The 19,731-nt window shown below is 49.3% G+C and overlaps 3 protein-coding genes across 8 annotated transcripts; 1 reads left to right on the forward strand and 2 right to left on the reverse strand.

The window, feature by feature from the left end:
- Positions 1 to 56: 56 nt before the first annotated feature.
- bfsp2 (beaded filament structural protein 2, phakinin) lies at positions 57 to 7,742 on the reverse strand. The gene is made up of 7 exons (XM_040022695.1): positions 4,579 to 7,742; positions 4,039 to 4,121; positions 3,506 to 3,662; positions 1,980 to 2,141; positions 1,768 to 1,896; positions 1,442 to 1,674; positions 57 to 802 (listed from the first exon to the last, which is right to left on the reverse strand). The coding sequence occupies exons 1-7, from the start codon at positions 5,020 to 5,022 to the stop codon at positions 712 to 714; spliced, it is 1,299 nt and encodes a 432-aa protein (XP_039878629.1). The 5' UTR covers positions 5,023 to 7,742; the 3' UTR covers positions 57 to 711.
- Positions 7,743 to 8,459: 717 nt separating this feature from the next.
- Positions 8,460 to 11,846, reverse strand: ccr9a (chemokine (C-C motif) receptor 9a). The gene is made up of 4 exons (XM_040022856.1): positions 11,824 to 11,846; positions 11,504 to 11,555; positions 10,257 to 10,322; positions 8,460 to 10,167 (listed from the first exon to the last, which is right to left on the reverse strand). Exons 1-4 carry the CDS (start codon positions 11,829 to 11,831, stop codon positions 9,079 to 9,081), a joined length of 1,215 nt encoding a protein of 404 aa, XP_039878790.1. The 5' UTR covers positions 11,832 to 11,846; the 3' UTR covers positions 8,460 to 9,078.
- Positions 11,847 to 11,941: 95 nt separating this feature from the next.
- On the forward strand, positions 11,942 to 18,787 carry si:dkey-154p10.3 (zinc finger protein Xfin). 6 transcript variants are annotated; one of them, XM_040022572.1, is made up of 8 exons: positions 11,942 to 11,953; positions 14,931 to 15,374; positions 15,599 to 16,142; positions 16,212 to 16,272; positions 17,283 to 17,426; positions 17,498 to 17,634; positions 18,127 to 18,250; positions 18,560 to 18,787. In XM_040022572.1, the coding sequence occupies exons 2-8, from the start codon at positions 14,982 to 14,984 to the stop codon at positions 18,720 to 18,722; spliced, it is 1,566 nt and encodes a 521-aa protein (XP_039878506.1). In that variant the 5' UTR covers positions 11,942 to 11,953; positions 14,931 to 14,981; the 3' UTR covers positions 18,723 to 18,787. The 6 variants fall into 6 exon arrangements, with proteins under 6 accessions (XP_039878506.1, XP_039878498.1, XP_039878513.1 ...); XM_040022564.1 differs by lacking the exon at positions 11,942 to 11,953 and adding an exon at positions 14,226 to 14,526; XM_040022579.1 differs by lacking the exon at positions 11,942 to 11,953 and adding an exon at positions 14,226 to 14,526 and having other exon boundaries at positions 14,934 to 15,374.
- The last annotated feature ends 944 nt before the right edge of the window (positions 18,788 to 19,731 follow it).

The following is a 19,731-nucleotide window of genomic DNA, read 5'->3' on the forward strand; positions in this document are numbered from 1 at the left end:
TTTTTGGGCATGTTTGCTTTTGGACAGGAAGGGGCGGAGACCAGGAAATGACTCGGACCTGTTGCCCTCTCAGTGACCTGCGGCGGCGCCATTATCAGAACGCGTTGCGTTTTAAATAGTTTATTATTTTCTCTTTGAATCAGTTATTGATCCTCAACGAAGGTTTATTCTCAGGCGGGGGATGGGCGGAGTCATGTCCTCGCTATCAGGAACCTTCTACAGAAACTTTGTTTCCTCTCTGTTCTTACCGGGAGATTCGGCGAGGCCGTCAGCCATCACTGCACCCCTGTGAGGCACCACCCTCACACAAAATGACAGGCACCACCAGGACGAGCTGAGATGTGCTCACTCCTGCGCAAAGTTGGTGTTGATGCTTTGGAGCTGTGAGCGCCGGCTGGAGGGCGGGAGCTCTGCATATAGTCAAGGGCGTTCTGTGACACGCTGACGTCATTCTCACACCTTTATTTGAGTTTGAAAGAAACAAGGAGCTCCTGAATGCACCGTCACATTCACTTTTATTAACACAGAGCAACACGAGTCTCAGGTCCAGTCGGGCTCAGGCGGGTCCTCAGGTGTTCTCGGCAGGTTCACCTGAAGACCGTTACAGCACGTCACGTCCACACCGAGCAGCTGAAACGCACACTGCACTTCCAGCATCCTCCACACCTGCACAGGTAGACCGGGTCAGCCTGCTCAGGCTTTCCTCTGGGGTCACTGTGCTGCAGGTCCTGGAGATCCTGGAGGGTTGCTCCTGGAGTCTGGAGCAGCAGCTCCCTCGGGCTCTGAGTGGAGATCTGAACACCTGGACAGGTAAGTGTTTGTGTTAGTTTTACCCAGAATTTCCTTTAACAGTCAGACTGAGTCTAATTCATATTTCGTGTTGCTCGCAGTGACGACATCCTTCATTAGCTGATTCTGGAAACGTCTACATCAGTCCCAAAGTGCGGCCCCACCCCCTGCAGGTGGGCTGAAGTAATAACAGAAATTCCTGTGAGAATTTATGAACACTGACACAAATATATAAATGTGTGTTTTCTAGAAACTGTAGCAGGAGGCTGTTATGCTGTGACATTACTGTGACACCATTGCTGTGACCTCTGACCTCTGCTCTGTGTTGAGGTATGAACCCTCATTTTAATAAAATTTAAGGGAAATCCATCACACACTCCCGTGAATGCTTGGTCACATGACCGAGTGTACGAGGCACTCTGTGACCTTTAGAGTAAGTCCCCCCCCGCACACACAAACGCATGCATGCAGACACGTGCACATGCGCACACCTCTTATACACACACACATAAAAACATCTTCGTATCTAAGAAGACAAAAAGATGTGACTGCTGAGAGGATTCTGATTGGATGTTACTGATTAGCAGGTGTGTGCGCTGACTAATGACCAGGCTTGCTCTGGTAACGTCTGTGTTCTGTGTCGACGACTCACAGCGTCTCGAAGCGGTTCTCCTCGCCATCCAGGATGCCGTGGTACAAGTCGATCTCCTGCTCTAGCCGTTGCTTGTTGCTCAGCAACGTGTCGTAGTCGCGACGCTGCTGTTCGATTTCACTGCGTATGTCGGCTAGCTCCGCCTCCAGCTTGGCCACCACTGAGCCGAGATTCTGGAGCTCCATGTCGTGCCAGTGACGGGCGTCGCTCAGCGAGTTCTCCAGACCGCGTTTCTGCAGAGAGTGTATTTAACCAGTTAGTGGGAACTCGATCAGGTTATTGATCGCTTATTGATCTGTGCAGATCTTGCTTGCCATGTGGCTCACCAGGGCTCTGATAGACTCAGTCTCCGCCTGCAGACTCTGGATCTTACAGCCGGTGTCGCTGCACTCAGCCTTCAGCGCCTCCACCTGTTCCTCCTCTGGACTCAGCTTGCTGCTCACGCACTGTGCCTCCTGCAGGACACACCGCCACAGGTCAGACACGCCCACACACACACACACATCTTGGCACACCTGTGCAGGTGAGAGGACCTTACTTTACAGTCCAGGTAGGTGTCAGTCTCAGCCCTGCTCTTCTCCATCACTTTCTCCCAGTGGCTCCTGATATAGGCCAAGATCTGGTCCAGACTGGTTTCTATGGGCGCGTCGGGCTCGTCCACATCACGTCCCGCCATCTGACTGTACAGGATCCGCACATCCTGCTCAGAGAAGAAGTGGTCAGCTCACATGACCTTAGCCAGCTAAAGGAAGATCACACCTGCCACACGTGCTCTGAGTCTACTCTGACTTTACTGTATCTCCGCTGTCACTCTTCTGACTCTACTCTGACTCTACTGTGTCTCCACTGTCACTCTTCTGGCTCTACTCTGACTCTACTGTGTCTCCGCTGTCACTCTTCTGGCTCTACTCTGACTCTACTGTGTCTCCGCTGTCACTCTTCTGACTCTACTGTGTCTCCGCTGTTACACTTCTGGCTTTACTCTGACTCTACTGTGTCTCCGCTGTCACACTTCTGGCTTTACTCTGACTCTACTGTGTCTCCGCTGTCACTCTTCTGGCTTTACTCTGACTCTACTGTGTTTCCGCTGTCACTCTTCTGACTTTACTCTGACTCTACTGTGTCTCCGCTGTCACACTTCTGACTCTACTGTGTGTCTGCTGTCAGTCTTCTGATTCTGCTCTCACTCTACTTTGTCTCCTCTGTCACTCTTCTCACTCTACTGTGTCTCCGCTGTCACTCTTCTGACTCTACTCTGACTCTACTGTGTCTCCGCTGTCACTCTTCTGGCTCTACTCTGACTCTACTGTGTCTCCGCTGTCACACTTCTGGCTCTACTCTGACTCTACTGTGTCTCCGCTGTCACACTTCTGACTCTACTGTGTGGCTGCTGTCACTCTTCTGGCTCTACTCTGACTCTACTGTGTCTCCGCTGTCACTCTTCTGGCTCTACTCTGACTCTACTGTGTCTCCGCTGTCACACTTCTGGCTCTACTCTGACTCTACTGTGTCTCCGCTGTCACTCTTCTGGCTCTACTCTGACTCTACTGTGTCTCCGCTGTCACACTTCTGACTCTACTGTGTGTCTGCTGTCAGTCTTCTGATTCTGCTCTCACTCTACTTTGTCTCCTCTGTCACTCTTCTCACTCTACTGTGTCTCTGCTGTCACTCTTCTGACTCTACTGTGTCTCCGCTGTTACACTTCTGGCTTTACTCTGACTCTACTGTGTCTCCGCTGTCACACTTCTGACTCTACTGTGTGGCTGCTGTCACTCTTCTGACTCTACTCTCACTCTACTGTGTCTCCGCTGTCACAGTTCTGACTCTAGCTCTACTGTGTGGCTGCTGTCACTCTTCTGACTCTACTCTCACTCTACTGTGTCTCCGCTGTCACAGTTCTGACTCTAGCTCTACTGTGTGGCTGCTGTCACTCTTCTTATTCTACTTTTTTTACTTAAAAAAGCTTAAATTCTAAGATTTAGTTTTTCAGCCTTTCTCTAAATGGTGACATCATCTGCTGCCGCAGCTTAAATTGGGAGATTTTTGAACAGAGTTTGGTGGGACCTGCTCATGGTTGTGCTCCAGACTGCGTAGCTCCGCCCTCATGTTCTCCATCTGCTCCTCAAGCTCCGCCTTCGTCAGGTTCGCCTCATCAATCACTTTGTACAGCGAGCTAATCTCCTCCTCCACTGCCCGACGGAACGGCTGCTCGTTCTCGAACCTGCAGGGGGAGCCACAGTCACTCTGCCTGCAGCTGGTGGTCCTGGTTCCTGAGCAGAACTAGGACCACCAGCCGCAGGACAACATGGAGGAGAGACTCACAGGGCAGGAGGCTGGTTATTGATCACCAGATGCTCCATGTTGGGGTTGTTTTTTAGATAAAGTCTATGATCAGTGCTTAAAAATAATGAATAATGTGGTTGATGATTGTGTCTGCTGTACCCTCCAGCAGCCACACAAGGGCACCATGTGATCACCTGAGACCAAAAGAAACCATCACTTCACATTCACGCTGCTGTTTACTGACAGAAGGTCCGTCACTGATCACTGCCACATTTCAGCTCACTGCTGATCACAGTGTGAGTTTGACCTCTGACCTGTCCTTGAAATCCTCAGCGTTGGCCTGCACGTTCTCTGTCTGCAGCATCAGCCGGGCGTTGTCCAGGATGGCTTCACTGACCTGCACAGAGTGTGGGAAAACAGAGCTGAGAGTGGCTGCAGCCAGCGGGGGGCATCGTTATCTCCACGCGTTACCTTTAGTGTAACGCCCTCGCAGCCTAACCTGATCTCAGGTGATCCAATAAAAACAGCAGCAAGACTCAAACACCGAATACTTAGCTTCTGTTCTCACACCTCAGAACATGTTTATCTGTGGAGGAATCAGCTGATGTAACGTGGCTGCTCGTGCACGGCTGCTCGTGCACACTTTTTAGGTTCACTTTTTTGCCTCAGGTGACTTTTGTATTTTAGGATTTTTTAGGCGAGGCACGTGGAGGTGAGTTTGACCGTACGCGTCACTGTCACCACGATCTAAGAAAGGAGAGGCCTGAGTTGACCTTTGACCTCAGAGAGCAGCATGCCGATAGGATGAAGGATGGTGTGGAGATGGAGCCAGGTGTTTAGACCCTCCCCCTCACCTGTCTGTAAACCTCCTCCCACTCCCTCCTGAGGGGTCCCCAGGCTCCGGCGCTCGAGGCCTTGCGGTCCAGGCAGAGGCGGATCTGCTCCTCCAGCTGTTGGTTCAGCTGTTCCAGCGCTCTCACTTTGTCGCGGTATTCCATCAAACAGCTGTTCAGTCCCGCTGCCGCCGCACCGCTCCCCGCTGCTCGCTCGCTGCCTCGGGGCAGCACTGGTGTTGTGCTGCTCCTCATCCCCTGCAGGAACACGCTGCTGATGCCCAGAGCTCGCCGTGACACCCGCGTCCCCAGGCCAGAGGGAACACTCGCTGGTGGGGTGGAGCCTACAAAGACGCCGCGAGGGGCAGAGGTGCCTGCCGAGCCCATTCTCCCGCAGGAGGCAGAGGGTGGACGCTCGGCGGCCGTCTGTCCGAGGAAGGATGAGCGGCGTCGGGGCAGAGGCATGACGATCAGCACCTGCCAGTGTCAAACCGCTCAGACCCGCTCGCTACCGGGATTTATGTGAGGATGGCTGCTCTGGAAACATGGCTGCTTTTGTTCAGCCAGCGTTTGTGTTTGGAGCTTTTGTTGAAACAAAGAGTCTGAAAGAGCTGAGGCAGCAGAGCGAGCACGCGGGGGGGGGAGCCAGGAAGGGTCCTGAAGCCTGGCTGGGTCACATGACCCACACACACACACACACACACACACACACACACACACACACACACACACACACACACACACACACACACACACACACTGTTTATAAACAGAGCAGATGAGGGTTAGATCATCACTGCTGTTTCAGATCAATAAAGAATATCTGCTGTTAAACAGGTAAAGAACTCTTTAAATAAAGTTTAGTAGAAACAGCTGTGATGAATAAACTTCCTGTTTTGATAAACAGACTTGTTCTTCATGTTTCCTGGGAAAACCCTCAAAACATGACACACGAGCACAAAAATGAAGGCAACGCCATTATTCATGAAGGTAATAAAGTTTAATCTACATGTTTAAATAAAGTTTCAGCAGCATGGTTTCTTGTTTGAAGCCAGATGTTGTCGTGGTGTCGTTGGGTTCCTAAAGCTCCAGGGGTTTTAGTGGGCGGAGCTCGGGCTGAACTGAGGCAGACGCATTCAGGTCTGAAAGGCAGCGGCTGCTCCTGAACCTGCAGGTGTGCTTCAGCATTAAGGCCTTCACAGGTGTTCCAGTTACACCTGCATGCGTGCTAATCCCCACGCCCCGCACACTGCTCCTGATTGGTCAAACTGCAGCTTCCTCCCAGCCTCATTCCACCGTAAGCTCAGAGAAGGTGGAGGAGTTCATGCAGTGGTTCGGCCTCTCTGCTGTGCTCCTGTAGAGGACGCAGTCACTGCTTCTTCGTCGCTGTTTTACCCTCACAGTCTCTCACAGAGACCTGAACCCTTCGCATCTTCTCGCTAGCTGGCAGATGTTGGCCCAGCCGTTTTTAGCTTCGTGTAATCTTTGAGTGTTTGTCGCCGGGCCGTTACCATGGCAGCAAACACAGAGCTGTTTGTCTGCGTGGAAACACCTGGGCCGTCTGTTCAGGTTTTGTCAGATTGTTTGTGCTGAATCTCAGCAGGAAGTGCTTTGCGGTTGGCAGGAAGTGGTGAATGCCAACGCAGCAGTTGAAAGTTTCCCAGCTGCTAAAAGATGCGTTGGACTTCTGAGGGTAAAAGCCCGTCTCATCCACCAGCTTCACCCTGTAAAGCAGACCCAGTCATCACTTTCAGCTTCCAAACACCTTTAATCTGAACTCTGGTTTCTGGTGTCCAGATTCCAACCATGAATCCCTTTAGAAACCTGCTGCAGCGCCGTCCTCCAAACCTTTCAGGACAAATGTCTGCTCCCATCCTTTAGATCCACCTTGGACAGAAAGCTGCGTTTGTGGATCACGGTGTCGTACCTGGGAATATCACCTGAAGCTGGAGGAACACGTGTTTGCAGTGTGAGTGAAGATTCAGCTGCTCTGGATAGATTTGAGGAAGCTTTTGGAGATCAAACTCAGCCTCGACCTCCTAACTGTGCTTGACTTATTACGACAGCAGGGAGCTGCAGGAACACCTGCAATGGTCAGGTGGGACACGCCTTAAACCACAGTAAGTCATCATCAATCAGAGATCCAGTTCATAGGACAGTAGTTTCCAGCGTCGGACTCTTTCTGGTCCAGGTTCTGAGCACGCTCAGATCTGCATCTGTAAACAACGTCAAAGATAAAAAGTTGGCTGTGGCGCCACTGAGCCAAGCACAGCAGAGCGTCGTCAGTGGTTAAAGGAAGCACCGCATGTAAGTGACGCTCGGGTGAACTGGTCCTCTCAGCTGTTTACAGCACCTGGCCACTCAGAGCTCAGGTAACTGTGCCCCTCATGGCCCAGAGGTCATGTTTGCATGACCCAGATGTCACAAAGCACCTGACTCCTGGCCCACGTGAGGCACAGCTGCGACCACAAGACGTCAGGCACACCCAACTGTGGCCCAGAGCTGCAGATGTGGGCCACATGTTGGCCAGATGTTCAGCAGGGGCAGTGCAGATGTATGTGCTCTGTGGTCACAGTGAGAACACACACACACTGACTGTGTTAGCGTGCACGTGTTGCGTGAGTGGGCAACGTGACTAATGAGTGATATGAGGCGGCAGTTTCTTGGTTCAAAGCCCTCTGACCGGTGTGATGGGCGGGGCTTAGCACTTCCTCTGTGAGGGCGGCTGGCTGTTTTTCTTCTGGGATCAACACCTCAGCTCGCAGCAGGATCCTGGAACAGGCCTGACCTTTGTGTTTGAGCACTGTGGCGTGCCAGTCAGCGAGCTTTTCTGGTTTTCACTTCTCTGTCTGTCACATTTTGTTTTTGTCCCAGTGACCCATGAGAACATGACACCACACAGACCTGAGGTCAGCTTCCTTTTTCTCAGCCTCCCATCACTGAGCCTCGGAGAGGATGTGATGTAATGATTTTGAGGTTAGAGAAAGAGACATGTCGCAATCCCCGCTGTAAAAACAAGAGTAAAATAAGACGATGGCGTCTCACAGATGTCTCGTCTGTTCTCTCAGACTCATTCATCTGCAAAGCCCTGAAACAGAATTGGTCCTAGCACCGAACCCTGTGGAACTCCATAATTAACCTCAGTGTGTGAAGAGGACTCTCCATTTACATGCACAAACTGGAGTCTATTAGACAGATATGATACAAACCACTGCAGCGCAGTACCTGTAATACCTACAGCATGTTCTAATCGCTCTAATAGGATATTATGGTCGACAGTATCGAACGCTGCACTGAGGTCTAGCAGGACAAGCACAGAGATGAGTCCACTGTCAGAGGCCATAAGAAGATCATTTGTAACCTTCACTAAAGCTGTTTCTGTGCTGTGATGAGCTCTGAAACCTGACTGAAACTCTTCAAATAAGCCTCTGCAGATGATCTGTTAGCTGTTTGACAACTACTCTTTCAAGGATCTTTGATATGAAAGGAAGGTTGGAGATTGGCCTATAATTAGCTAAGACTGTTGGGTCTAGAGATGCTTTTTGAGTAAAGGTTTAACTACAGCCAGCTTGAAGGCCTGTGGTACATAGCTGATTATTAGAGATAGGTTGATCATATTTAAGATTGAAGCATTAATTAATGGCAGGACTTCTTTGAGCAGTTTTGTAGGAATGGGGTCTAAAAGACACGTTGATGGTTTGGAGGAAGTAATTATTGAAGTTAACTCAGAAAGATCAACTGGAGAAAAAGAGTAACTTAACATCAATGGTACTAAGAGTAGCTGTGTGTGTTGTACTTGTTCACTGCTGTGTGTGCAGTGAAGCTGCTGAGGTGTGTTTGCAGAACAAAGATCATAAACAGGATGAGAGAAGGAAGGATGTGAAGAAAAGAGTGCGACAGCGTTTCATCAACTTCCCCGTTTTTCTCTCACACTTTATTTTCATAACTCAGAAAACCAAAACATTTACATTGGTGTGACGCACACACACACACACACACACACACACACACACACACACACACACACACACACACACACACAAACAGGGTTATATACAGCATTAGTCACATTTCAGCTTTGGCTCAGTTTCTGTTCAAACGCAGCGAGGAGACCGGTCCCGTCTCTGATACAGCAGCTAAAACGTCACATTTAAAAACAGCTTCATGTTTACTGTACAAGCAAGCCCTGAAAAGTCCTGGAAACACCTGGAAAAGTCCTGGCTCAGAAAATGATGTGGAGGTTTTACATTCTCATTACAAAGGTTTCTTTTTGTTTTCCCCAAAACTGTAAAAGCTGTAACCAGCAGGCGCGCCCAGCCTCCACCTGTCCTGTGCTCGGAGGTGAAGGTGTTCTCAGGTGAGCGGGCTGTGACTGTCTGTGGGTGGATGTTAGGGTGAAGCAGCACACGTGTTGAATCAAAGCTTCTTAAAAACTCTTCCTGCGATCGAGGCGTCTTCCGTTGGCAAGGTCTGCTGTTGCAGCTGCCCTGGCACAAACAGGAAGTTGCGCAGTGACGGTTTCTACAGCGACAGCGCCTGCGAGGTTTCGCTGTCAGACATCACCGAGGCTCGGGTGGAGCTCAGCGGGCTCCTGCTGGACTTGGTGGACAGCTGAATCTTGGTGACGGGTGGCACGCAGCGGCAGCAGCGCAGCAGGTGCACCACGTCACGGCGGAACCGTGAGCCCACGAAGACGTAGAGGAAGGGGTTGAGGCAGGCGTGCATGTAGGCCAGACTCTTCAGCACCTGCCCCACCTTATCAAAGGCCTTCAACTGATCGCAGTTCGTGATGGTGATGTTGGAGGCCTGCACCGCCTCCATCACCAGCACGCTGTTGTAAGGCAGCTGTGACACAACGAACGCCACCACCACCGCCAGGATGACACGCATGGCCTTGTGCTTCTGGAAGCCCTGGGTCTTGAGCAGCGTGGCGACGATGACGCTGTAACAGAAGGCCATGACGATGAAGGGCAGGCAGAAGCCCATGCTCACCTGCAGGGACAGTACCAGGATCTTGGTGTTGTTCCCCAGGTGGTTCGGGAACACCATACGGCAGTAGTCCTGCGATTCCACCTTTGCGGGGACAGCAAATACCAGCTCGGGCGTGGCAAGGAGCAGTGCAAGCAGCCACACCCCCGCGCACACCAAACGGCTGCAGCGCAGGCGCTCCACCTGCGAGTTGTGCGCCTTTGTGGTCTGCACGATGGCGATGTAACGGTCCACGCTAATGCAGGTAAGCAGCAGCATGCTGCTAAACAGGTTCACCTTGTAGAGGGCGGAGTTTATTTTGCAGAGGGAGGTGCCGAAGATCCAGCTGTGCGACGCCTCGGCCGCCCACAGCGGCAGCGTGACCAGGAACAGCAGGTCGGCCACGGCCAGGTTCAGCAGGTACACGTCGGTCATCGTCTTCAGCCGGCGCCGGAAGTTCAGGTAGATCCACACCACGGCCAGGTTCCCGGCTCCGCCCACCAGGGCGATCATCCAGAAGAGCGGTGGCTCATAGTGACTCCTGAACACCCGCACCGACTCCCGGTCGCACAGCAAGTCTCCGTAGTCGTCTGAGTAGTCATAGTTGTCAGAGGTGGCCGAGGGACTGAAAGCAGACGGCTCCTGATGGAAAGAGACAGCACACCTGAGCACACCTGAGCACTCTGCTGATACATACTTGGATAAATCAATAAATAATCAGGGTTCGTTACCTCTGCGATCATTGTTGTGATGATGTCATCCATGGAGGTCACATTCATGGTGAAAAGGTCATCCATCTACAAACACAGGTGTTCGGGTTAGAAAAGGTGCAGCGAGTTTCACACAAACAAAACCTCCAAAAAGAGGAAACAAAATAAAAGAACAAGCTAAAGCCGCCTGGTCCCGCTCCTCCTACGCTCGCCGGTCACATGCTTTTTGTAGTTTGTGGCGTTGTTGCTGTTGACTCATGTCTGTGTTGCTTCACTTTCTGCACGTTGTTTTTAGTCAGAGTAGGACAAAGGACATATTTTTACTCTCTTTGAAGTACTTTTACTCTGTTACTCTGTGATAAACTGTATTGTACTTTTAAATAGTACTACTGAGCCCTGATCCTACACTATAAAAGTACCCCCGTACAATAGCTTTACCAAAATGTAAGCCTTGGGGTGAATATAAGTGCTGTGAAACGTTGTGTAACCGTCAAACTCACAGACATTAAAGAACTCGTTTCTTTAAATGAACCTGAGGATTAAAGCGGATCACGTGCTCAAACACTGAAAACTCGACTGTTTGAATGTTTCAGGCATAAAAATGAGTCCTCGGTTTGACCACTTTCAAGTTTAAGCTCTTCGTCTCACAGGTCTGCACACAGAGTACCTAACTTTGAGTGTTTGGGTCATTTACATTTAATACAAGAAGTATTAATAATTGTACTGATCCCAGAGTACTTTAAATTCTCCAGACGTGTCTGTGAGTCACAAATCTCCTGGTCCTCCTAGGACCTGCGTCCACATATGTGGACATCACATTTTGGGTTATGTAGACCAAAATACTAAATTTTGCTCTACAGGAGCCTGATATCCACTTACGAGGACCTTATACTGCTACTGTTCTATTGAAATGTAAAATGAAAGTCCTCATATGTGGATCTCATTTTTCCCAGAAACACAAATCTGGTAATTCTGTGTTTTACATTCATCGGGTCCCAAATAGCAAAGAGAAATTAAAAGTGCTGCAGTACGAGCAGTTATTCATCGTCGTGTGCCTGTTAGAACCACTAAAACCAGAAACATCATCTGAAATCTCAGAGTCTGTGGTGAGGCGATCTGAGATCTGCTCACAACTAGACTATTATGGGATGGTTAATGATGAAGTGAAAAACATCTTTACACTGCGCTCGGAAATCAAAGTCTGCAGCTCGCCGCTTTCCCCATGAAACAAAGACCAGACACAGACAGACAGACAGGCGTGGACTCACCGTCAGGCGTCTCGTCGTCTCTGGTGTGTCTCGCTGTTTGGCGCTTTTTGCACTTTAAGTCCGTTAGACCACAAAAGTGACGTATGAAAGCAGAAGTTACATCAGCTGTCTAGAGGAGTGGCTACGATTTCATAACGAGTAGACAGTGAGCACGAACGCATGAACATCACCAAAACCCCCTGAATCCCCCAGAATCCAACGATCCTGAATCCGAACCCTTGAGAATAACAATAAATATTTACTTACAGCTGGTTAGAGTTGTACAAACTCTGCTATTGGCTGATATTTCCATGTATGTTTGAATAAATCGATAAACTCACAGCAACATGTAAGGAGATGACTTCTGCACAGCACTGTGGTACAAAGGAGGCCTTTTGTAGGTGCTGAGCTGTTTTGAGGAGAGTTTAAAGGAAAATGAAAAGAGAGAAGCTCGGACACCACAAAGAGGAAGTCGGGGAAAATCAGCTGGCTGAACCCGGGAGCTCCTAAGAACTGAAAACAGAAGCAGCGTCACACACCGGGACTCGCCCGGGCTCACATGGTGAAGCCTGAGAGGTTACCCAGAATGCAGTTGGTGACATTTCCTCAGGTTTCTGCTGCTCTGTGTCACAGACACGAAGCTGCTGCAGGTTATACTCACAGATCCGCCAGGGTGTGAAACTGATCTGGGTGCAGTTTGGCTTGTACAACTTTCTACCTGAGCAATCAAAGACAACATTCGCAGGTGGCCGCATGGCTGAGAGCGGCCGGCCTGGGTTTGAATCCAACCCGCGGCCCTTTGCCGCATCTCGTCCCTCTGCTTTCCTGTCACTCTTCACTGTAGCCTTCAAAATAAAGCCGCCCAAACAAATATTTAAAAACAACAAACTCACAAAGCTAAAGCTAAACACACTGAAGAAATGATGACATTCGGCCCTGGGTCTGTGCACCTGGAGGGGGGCACACTTCTTCCCAGAATGAGTGTAAGTGTTGGGGGGGGGGGTCAGATTTGTTGGGCTTTGTATGAATCATCCTGCCACGCTGAACCAAAACTACACACATTCAAATCGTTTCCTGTTTCAAACATCACTCTCACTGCCTGCCGACCACTGTATCCATGACAACAAACATTCCCTAATATCAGAGACAAACCACGACTGTCTCGCTCTGACCTAAACGCCCCCCTCCCCCCCTCGCTCCGGGCCGACACGGTGCCTCACGTCTGCAGTGAGAAGTGTTGTACCAGCTGGAGTGGTAGTAGTACTGAGGTATCTGTGGTCACACACACTGAACATGTTGTTCTTCTCTGCTTATCTCTACTTCCTGTTTAAGGTGACAAACACAGACTGGCAGCAGTTTCCGTGACTTGTGAGCACATTACCTTAAAGGGCTCCTGCACACCTTCAGCCTGTGAAAGCACAAAACCGGGACACAGTTCACGTCATGTCACCTGTGCACAACACGTGCTTCATACTGACAGGTAACAACCCCCAGTACAGAGAGATGACCCCAACATCCACACCACCCCCTCCGCAATCAGTGAGGCAGAAGAACTCCCTCCAAAACAGAACCAGGATTAGGGAGGGACTGAGCCTGATTCACTGGGAATCCCCTGGCAGCCTACGTCTATTGGAGCACAACTAAGGGAGGATTCAGGGTCACCTGGTCCAGCCCTAACTATATGCTTTAGCAAAAAGGAAAGTTTGAAGCCTGATCTTAAAAGTAGAGATAGTGTCTGTCTCCTGAATCCAAACTGGAAGCTGGTTCCACAGAAGAGGGGCCTGAAAACTGAAGGCTCTGCCTCCCATTCTACTTTTAAATACTCTAGGAACAACAAGTAGGCCTGCAGAGCGAGAGTGAAGTGCTCTAATAGGGTGATATGGTACTACAAGGTCAATAAGATAAGATGGGGCCTGATTATTTAAGACCTTGTATGTGAGGAGCAGGATTTTGAATTCTGGATTTAACAGGAAGCCAAAACAGGAGAAATCTGCTCTCTCTTTCTAGTCCCTGTCAGGACTCTTGCTGCAGCATTTTGGATTAGCTGAAGGCTTTTCAGGGAGTTTTTAGGACTTCCTGATAATAATGAATCACAGTCGTCCAGCCTGGAAGTAATAAATGCATGAACTAGTTTTTCAGCATCACTCTGAGACAGGATATTTCTGACTTTAGCAATGTTGCACATATTTGTTTAATATGTGCATTGAAGGACATGTCCTGGTCAAAAATGACTCCAAGGTTCCTCACAGTGTTACTGGAGGCCAAGGTAATGCCATCCAGAGTAAGAATCTGCTTAGAGACCATATTTCTAAGCTTTTCAGGGCCGAGTACAATAACCTCAGTTTGATCTGAATTAAGAAGCAGAAAGTTAGCGGCCATCCAGGTCTTTATGTCTTTAAGACATCCCTGTTGTTTATGGATAAACCTTCTTGATTATGTAACAGAGAGTGAAGCGCTCTGAGGACCACCAACGTGGGCAAACACGTGTGTATGTGTCTGTGAGTGTGCGGTCACAGCTTGTCATGCAACACTGCACAGTGTGAACTTGCTGTCACGCTATGCGGCTGATTCCTGTTTCACTGACGTCTGTCAAACACTTCCTGTTAGACAGGAAAAAACAGCCAGGTCACGTGACCTGATTTTCTCCTCATTTCTCTTATGCTGTTAACGCATATGGTTACCATAGAGACATGTGACACCCCCCCCCCAGCATCATCTGACATAAAAACAAATAAATGTTATAAAGATACATGCTGGACTTAAAAGCCAGATTTAAACTAAAACAAACAAAACATTTGGAGCTTTTATTGTGAAAGAGTGAATTGAAGTTAATCTTATGTAATCTGATAATCTGAACAGTGTGACGTCCGACAGACTTTGTGTAATCCTGAAAACGGAGCCGGTTTGGTTCGTGCTCTCGCCTGAGCTCTGTGCTGTCGGTTTTAAAGCCTCCTCTGGGGGCAGCAGAGCGGCCGGCGGGCTCCGAGGAGCCGAATAAGCCGTAGAAGAAGAAATAGTAGCGGATGTAAACAAAAAGGGAGCAGGTGAGTTTTAGTGAGATGCTCCGCAGTCTCACCTGGGAGCTCATTTATTGATCTATTAGTGACGTATCGATTCGTTCCTGCTCTGAAACACTGTTAGCCGTTAGCCTGCTAGCCTTCTCCGCGTCTTTGCACTTCCCGCGCGAGCCTAGCTAAAGCGGACGGCTAACGCGCTGCCCTAGATCAGCCAATCATTCCGCTTAACGTACGTTTCGTCATCAAGCAAAGGAGTTGGTACTCTAAGTACTCAGAGTAGTCCGAGTACTGGGACTGTGTTATAAAGTAGAATAACGAAGACTGCTGCTGATATCTGGACGGATGTTCGGTTCTGCTGCGCTCTGATTGGTCAGTGTTTGAATTCAGGCGGTTTTTTGAGATAAATCCTATTTACACTGACTGTGTCCCAGCAGGGCCAAAGGACGGACCTCACACCGTGATGTCATGGTGATGTCATAGCGATGTCGTGGGTGAAGCAGCGGTACCGTGACATCAGCCCTGTGACCCTGCAGTTGGGGGGCGGAGATGTGAGCTCCAGCCTGTACTGTGCTGAGGTGGAGGGCGTGGGGGCGGGGCTAGTGGAGTCCTTCCTGGTGGAGCTTTATCGCTGTAAGCTCTGTCAGTTCACCTGTGGCATCAAAGCCTCCATTAACAGCCACCTGCTGCTCACGCACCGCCCCAACGCCTATCTGGACGGGGCAGAGGCGGGGCTCCAGCAGGGAGCGTCACCGTATCAGCTAAAGCAGAGTGACGAAGATGAGGACTTCCTGCTCTACAACATGCTGGACAACCTGAGCCCGGCTACCTGTGACATCAGCAGTGAGGGCGGGCTGCAGGTGGCCCACACCTGTGAGGTGATAACCTCACACACACACACACACACACAGAGAATAGAATGATTTTGAGCTTTTATTTTAAAAGGTGAAACAATATGAAGTTCATAGTCAGACGGTTATTTATGATTTAGCTTTTCAAATTAAGTTGAAATGTATTTATTTTTTGATTTATTTATCTTATTTTATTCTGAAGGTGTCCTTACACCTGGTAGCCACACCTTAATCTTGTGGTTTGTATGCAGGTCACCACACTCTTTGAGGAAGAGGAAGAGGAGCAGGAGGAGGACTCCTCCATCTTCACTCTGAAGGGGAGCACTTTATCCTCTCTGGCCGACACCCCCGCCTCCCAGGAGGAGTTGGCGCAGTCCGCCCACCTGATGACCCTTGGGCTGTGTCGGATCTCTGCAGTCAGAGCTCCTCCTCTTCCTTCTTCCTCACCGTCCACACATCTCACGCAACCACATGACAGCAGTGCCAACAACAAAGCGAAGGCTCCGCCCCCCAGCCTGCTGTGTCTGCTCTGCCCATTAAAACTGCCGTCGCGGCGGCTGCTTGATGTCCATGTCAGGTCACACCGTGCCAGCGGCGGTTTTGGCTGCGTGCGCTGCAACTGGATGGCCGACAGTTGGGAGGAGGTGGAGCATCACTGGAGGAGCCGCTGTAGCCAGAGGAGGAAAAGGAGGAGGGAGCGGGAAGAGAAGAAGAAGAAAACCGCGGTGGCGGTCTGTCACAGGAAGTTCGAAAACAGCACGCTGAGAAGCGCTCCTGAAAAACCACGGAAACACAGTGAGTGCCCAGCTCTGTACCATCGATCAGTAATCAATAAGAACACTAACACTGATCAGTTTTCTGCAGATGGATGGAGGAGCCAGCTGATTGGACGTGCAAAGCGGAAGGAGGCGGAGCTTCTTGACAGGTAATAATAACAATAGTAATAATAATAATAATAATACATTTTATTTAAAAGGGACACTGTACAGCAAATAAAAGAGGCATAAAACCAGGAAATAAACATGATAATAAAAGAAAGTTTAAGAGCATGGAGAGGTTCTCTACAGTAGGCTGTCTTGGACAGGTGGGTTTAGAAGGTGGACTTTAAAAAAAGGGAAATGAGGTGATGTTTCTGAGGTCGGAGGGGGAGGGAATTCCAAAGTGGAGGGGCAGAGCGACTAAAAGTCCCCCATAGAAACAAGACGAGAGGAAGGAACAGGAAGAGGAGGATCTGAGGCACCAGGATGGGATGGAGATCTGTACCGAACCAGAGAGGTATGGTGGGCGGAGAGAATGAATTGCCTTAAATGTACAGAGGAGTATTTTAAAATTAATGCGAAGTTTAACCGCCGGCCAGTGAAGCTGCTTCAGGATAGTGGTGAGTGGTGAGTCCTAGTAATAATGCGGGCAGCAGCGTTCTGGACACGCTCAAGCTTGTTGATGGATTTTTGTGTAAGAGCGAGTTACAGTAGTCGATCCGACAGGTAACGAGACCGTGGACGAGGATAGCAGGCGCATGTGGAGTGAAGAAGGGGCGGAGTTGGAAATATGCTGAGCGAGTGAGAGTTAAAGGATAGTGCACTGTCAAGAATGACAGCCAAACTTTTCACAGAGGGAGAGGTAGAAACTGATGAGTTCTTGATAGTAACAGAAAAACAGTTAGCTCTGGATAGCCATAATTTGGAGCCGACCGGGAGAAGCTCTGAGTTGTTGCTGTTGACTTTAAGAAAGTGGGAGGAAAACCATGAACTAAGTTCAGCTAAGAGGGTGGTGGAGGGTGGAGGGTGAGCAGAGTTGGGGTTGGTGGACAGGTAAAGCTGGATGTCGTCAGCATAACACTGAATGGATTTTTACAGAGAATCTGAAATGATTAAAAACCAGTTTGAATGTCTGTCAGCCAATCGGAACACAGCCTGTGTGCGTGTTTGTTTTCAGGCAGGCCAGCAGAGCTCGGGCCGCATCACGGCCGGTCACCATGGAGACCACGAGGAAAACCACAAGGAGGACGAACGGAGACGGCGAGCAGCTGACAGCAGAGAGCGGGAAGCAGACGGGCTTCAGCTGCTCGCTGTGCCACAGGTAACCACATTACCCATAATCCCTCACTGCACAGTCACGTGACCTGGTGATGTCATGGCATTTCTTCTCAGCAGGAAGTTCTCCTCTAAACTGACTCTGAGGCGTCACCTGGGCGTTCATGGGGGAGAGAAACCGTTCACCTGTCCTCACTGCTCCTACAGCAGCCGGCTGAAGGCCTCACTGCTGCAACACCTGAGGACTCACACAGGTAACACACACACACACACACACACCTGAAGACTCACACAGGTAACACACACACACAACTGAAGACTCACACAGGTAACACACACACACTGAGGACTCACACAGGTAACACACACGCACACACACACACACACACTCACACACCTGAGGACTCACACCGGTAACACACACACACACACCTGAGGACTCACACAGGTAACACACACGCACACACACACACACACACCTGAAGACTCACACCGGTAACACACATGCACACCTGAGGACTCACACCGGTAACACACACACACACCTGAGGACTCACACCGGTAACACACACACACACACACACCTGAAGACTCACACCGGTAACACACACACACACACCTGAGGACTCACACAGGTAACACACACACACACACACCTGAGGACTCACACAGGTAACACACAGAAAGCTGAGAGCACTTGTCATGTGACTGTCAGGTGACGTTGTGCGTCCCGTGTGTGATCTCAGGTGAGAAGCCGTACAGGTGTGCAGAGTGTCCGTATGCGTCCATCGATCGCAGCTCTCTGCTCCGACACTACAGGACTCACAGCCAGGAGAAACCGTACAGGTGTCAGCACTGTGACTACAGCAGGTAACACACCTGGCGCACACCTGGCGCACACTTGTGCTCCCACAAACTCTGCTGCTTGAGTATTTCGAATAATAGAAAATTTAATTGAATGTGACTCATAAATCAAAGGGTTTATCTGTGTTTTCACGGATGTTGTTTGCAGTTTGGAAACCAATGAGCAGTTCGTCCTGAAACACCTGTGTCAGGATTTATTATTGATCAGTATTGATGTGTGATCTGATTAATCTGTGGAAAAACTTATAGATTACTAAAGCAGTCGGTAGCTGCAGCCCTAGAATTGGACCGCGTTGTTTTTGTTTTTCTCAACAGCATCCAGAAGAAGAGTTTGGATCTCCATGCTCGCCGCCATCACACTGGTGAGGCGTTCCCATGTCAACAGTGCGACTACTCGAGCCCGGACCGCCAGCTGCTGCTGAGACATGTCCGCAGACACCACGCCCCCTCCCAGCGTTCTGAACATGAGCTGGTGTGACGGGGCTCGGCACAAAGTTTTATTTGTGGACTTTTTTAATGAAAATAAAAGCTTAGAAAAAATAATTTCTGTTCTTATTTATTCACTCTCAGACCTTTACTTTGAAAATATGAAGGCCTTAAACACTTTTTAACTTTGGAAAGGCCTCAGTGAGCACATAAGGCTGTGACAGTCAGATGATTATTAATCAGTGAATACTAGAATACTATTTTCATTGGAAATAATTGACAAACGTGAGTGAAGCAGCTGACGTCTCACCTGCTGCTTACCTGGACTCAGTGCTCAAAATTAGCCAGAACTGAACAGGTTCTGATTAATCAGGAACCAAAAACGTAACTCTGAGCACACGTCAGGGGGACGGACAACGAGCATCAGACTTTGTGCTTCAGTAATGTGTGCAATAAAACATGTTTTAGCAAAATCTTTTTTCAAATACAATTTAAAAACAGATTCCACTCCTCATCTACATTTCCTGTTAGCTCACACATTAGCTTTGTTTCAAGTTTCACTTCCAGCAGCGAAATTCTGCAGGTCAAAACTGCACATAAGATAAACGAAATCAATTCAATTCAGTTTTATTTATACAGCACCAAATCACAACAACAGTCGCCTCAAGGCGCTTTATATCGTAAGGTAGACCCTACAATAATACATAGAGAGAAAAACCCAACAATCATATGACCCCCATGAGCACTTTGGCGACAGTGGGAAGGAAAAACTCCCTTTTAACAGGAAGAAACCTCCAGCAGAACCAGGCTCAGGGAGGGGCGGGGCCATCTGCTGCGACCGGTTGGGGAGGGGGAAGGAAGACAGAGATTGAATAAAGAAAATATATTTTTATTAAAAAAGTAGAGTAAATAAATACAGATTACTGAAAATGCTGTGTGGCAGAGGTAATGGTATATACATGTACAGTAACTGTAAATGAACAGTCCCATATTTCAGCAGCTTGTAGCTAACTCTCGGATTAGCTAACACATATAGCATTTCTGTGAGTCTTCTGGTCCTT

The sequence above is a fragment of the Simochromis diagramma genome, unplaced genomic scaffold (assembly GCF_900408965.1).
Source record: "Simochromis diagramma unplaced genomic scaffold, fSimDia1.1 OVJJ01000385.1, whole genome shotgun sequence".
NCBI lineage: Eukaryota > Metazoa > Chordata > Actinopteri > Cichliformes > Cichlidae > Simochromis > Simochromis diagramma.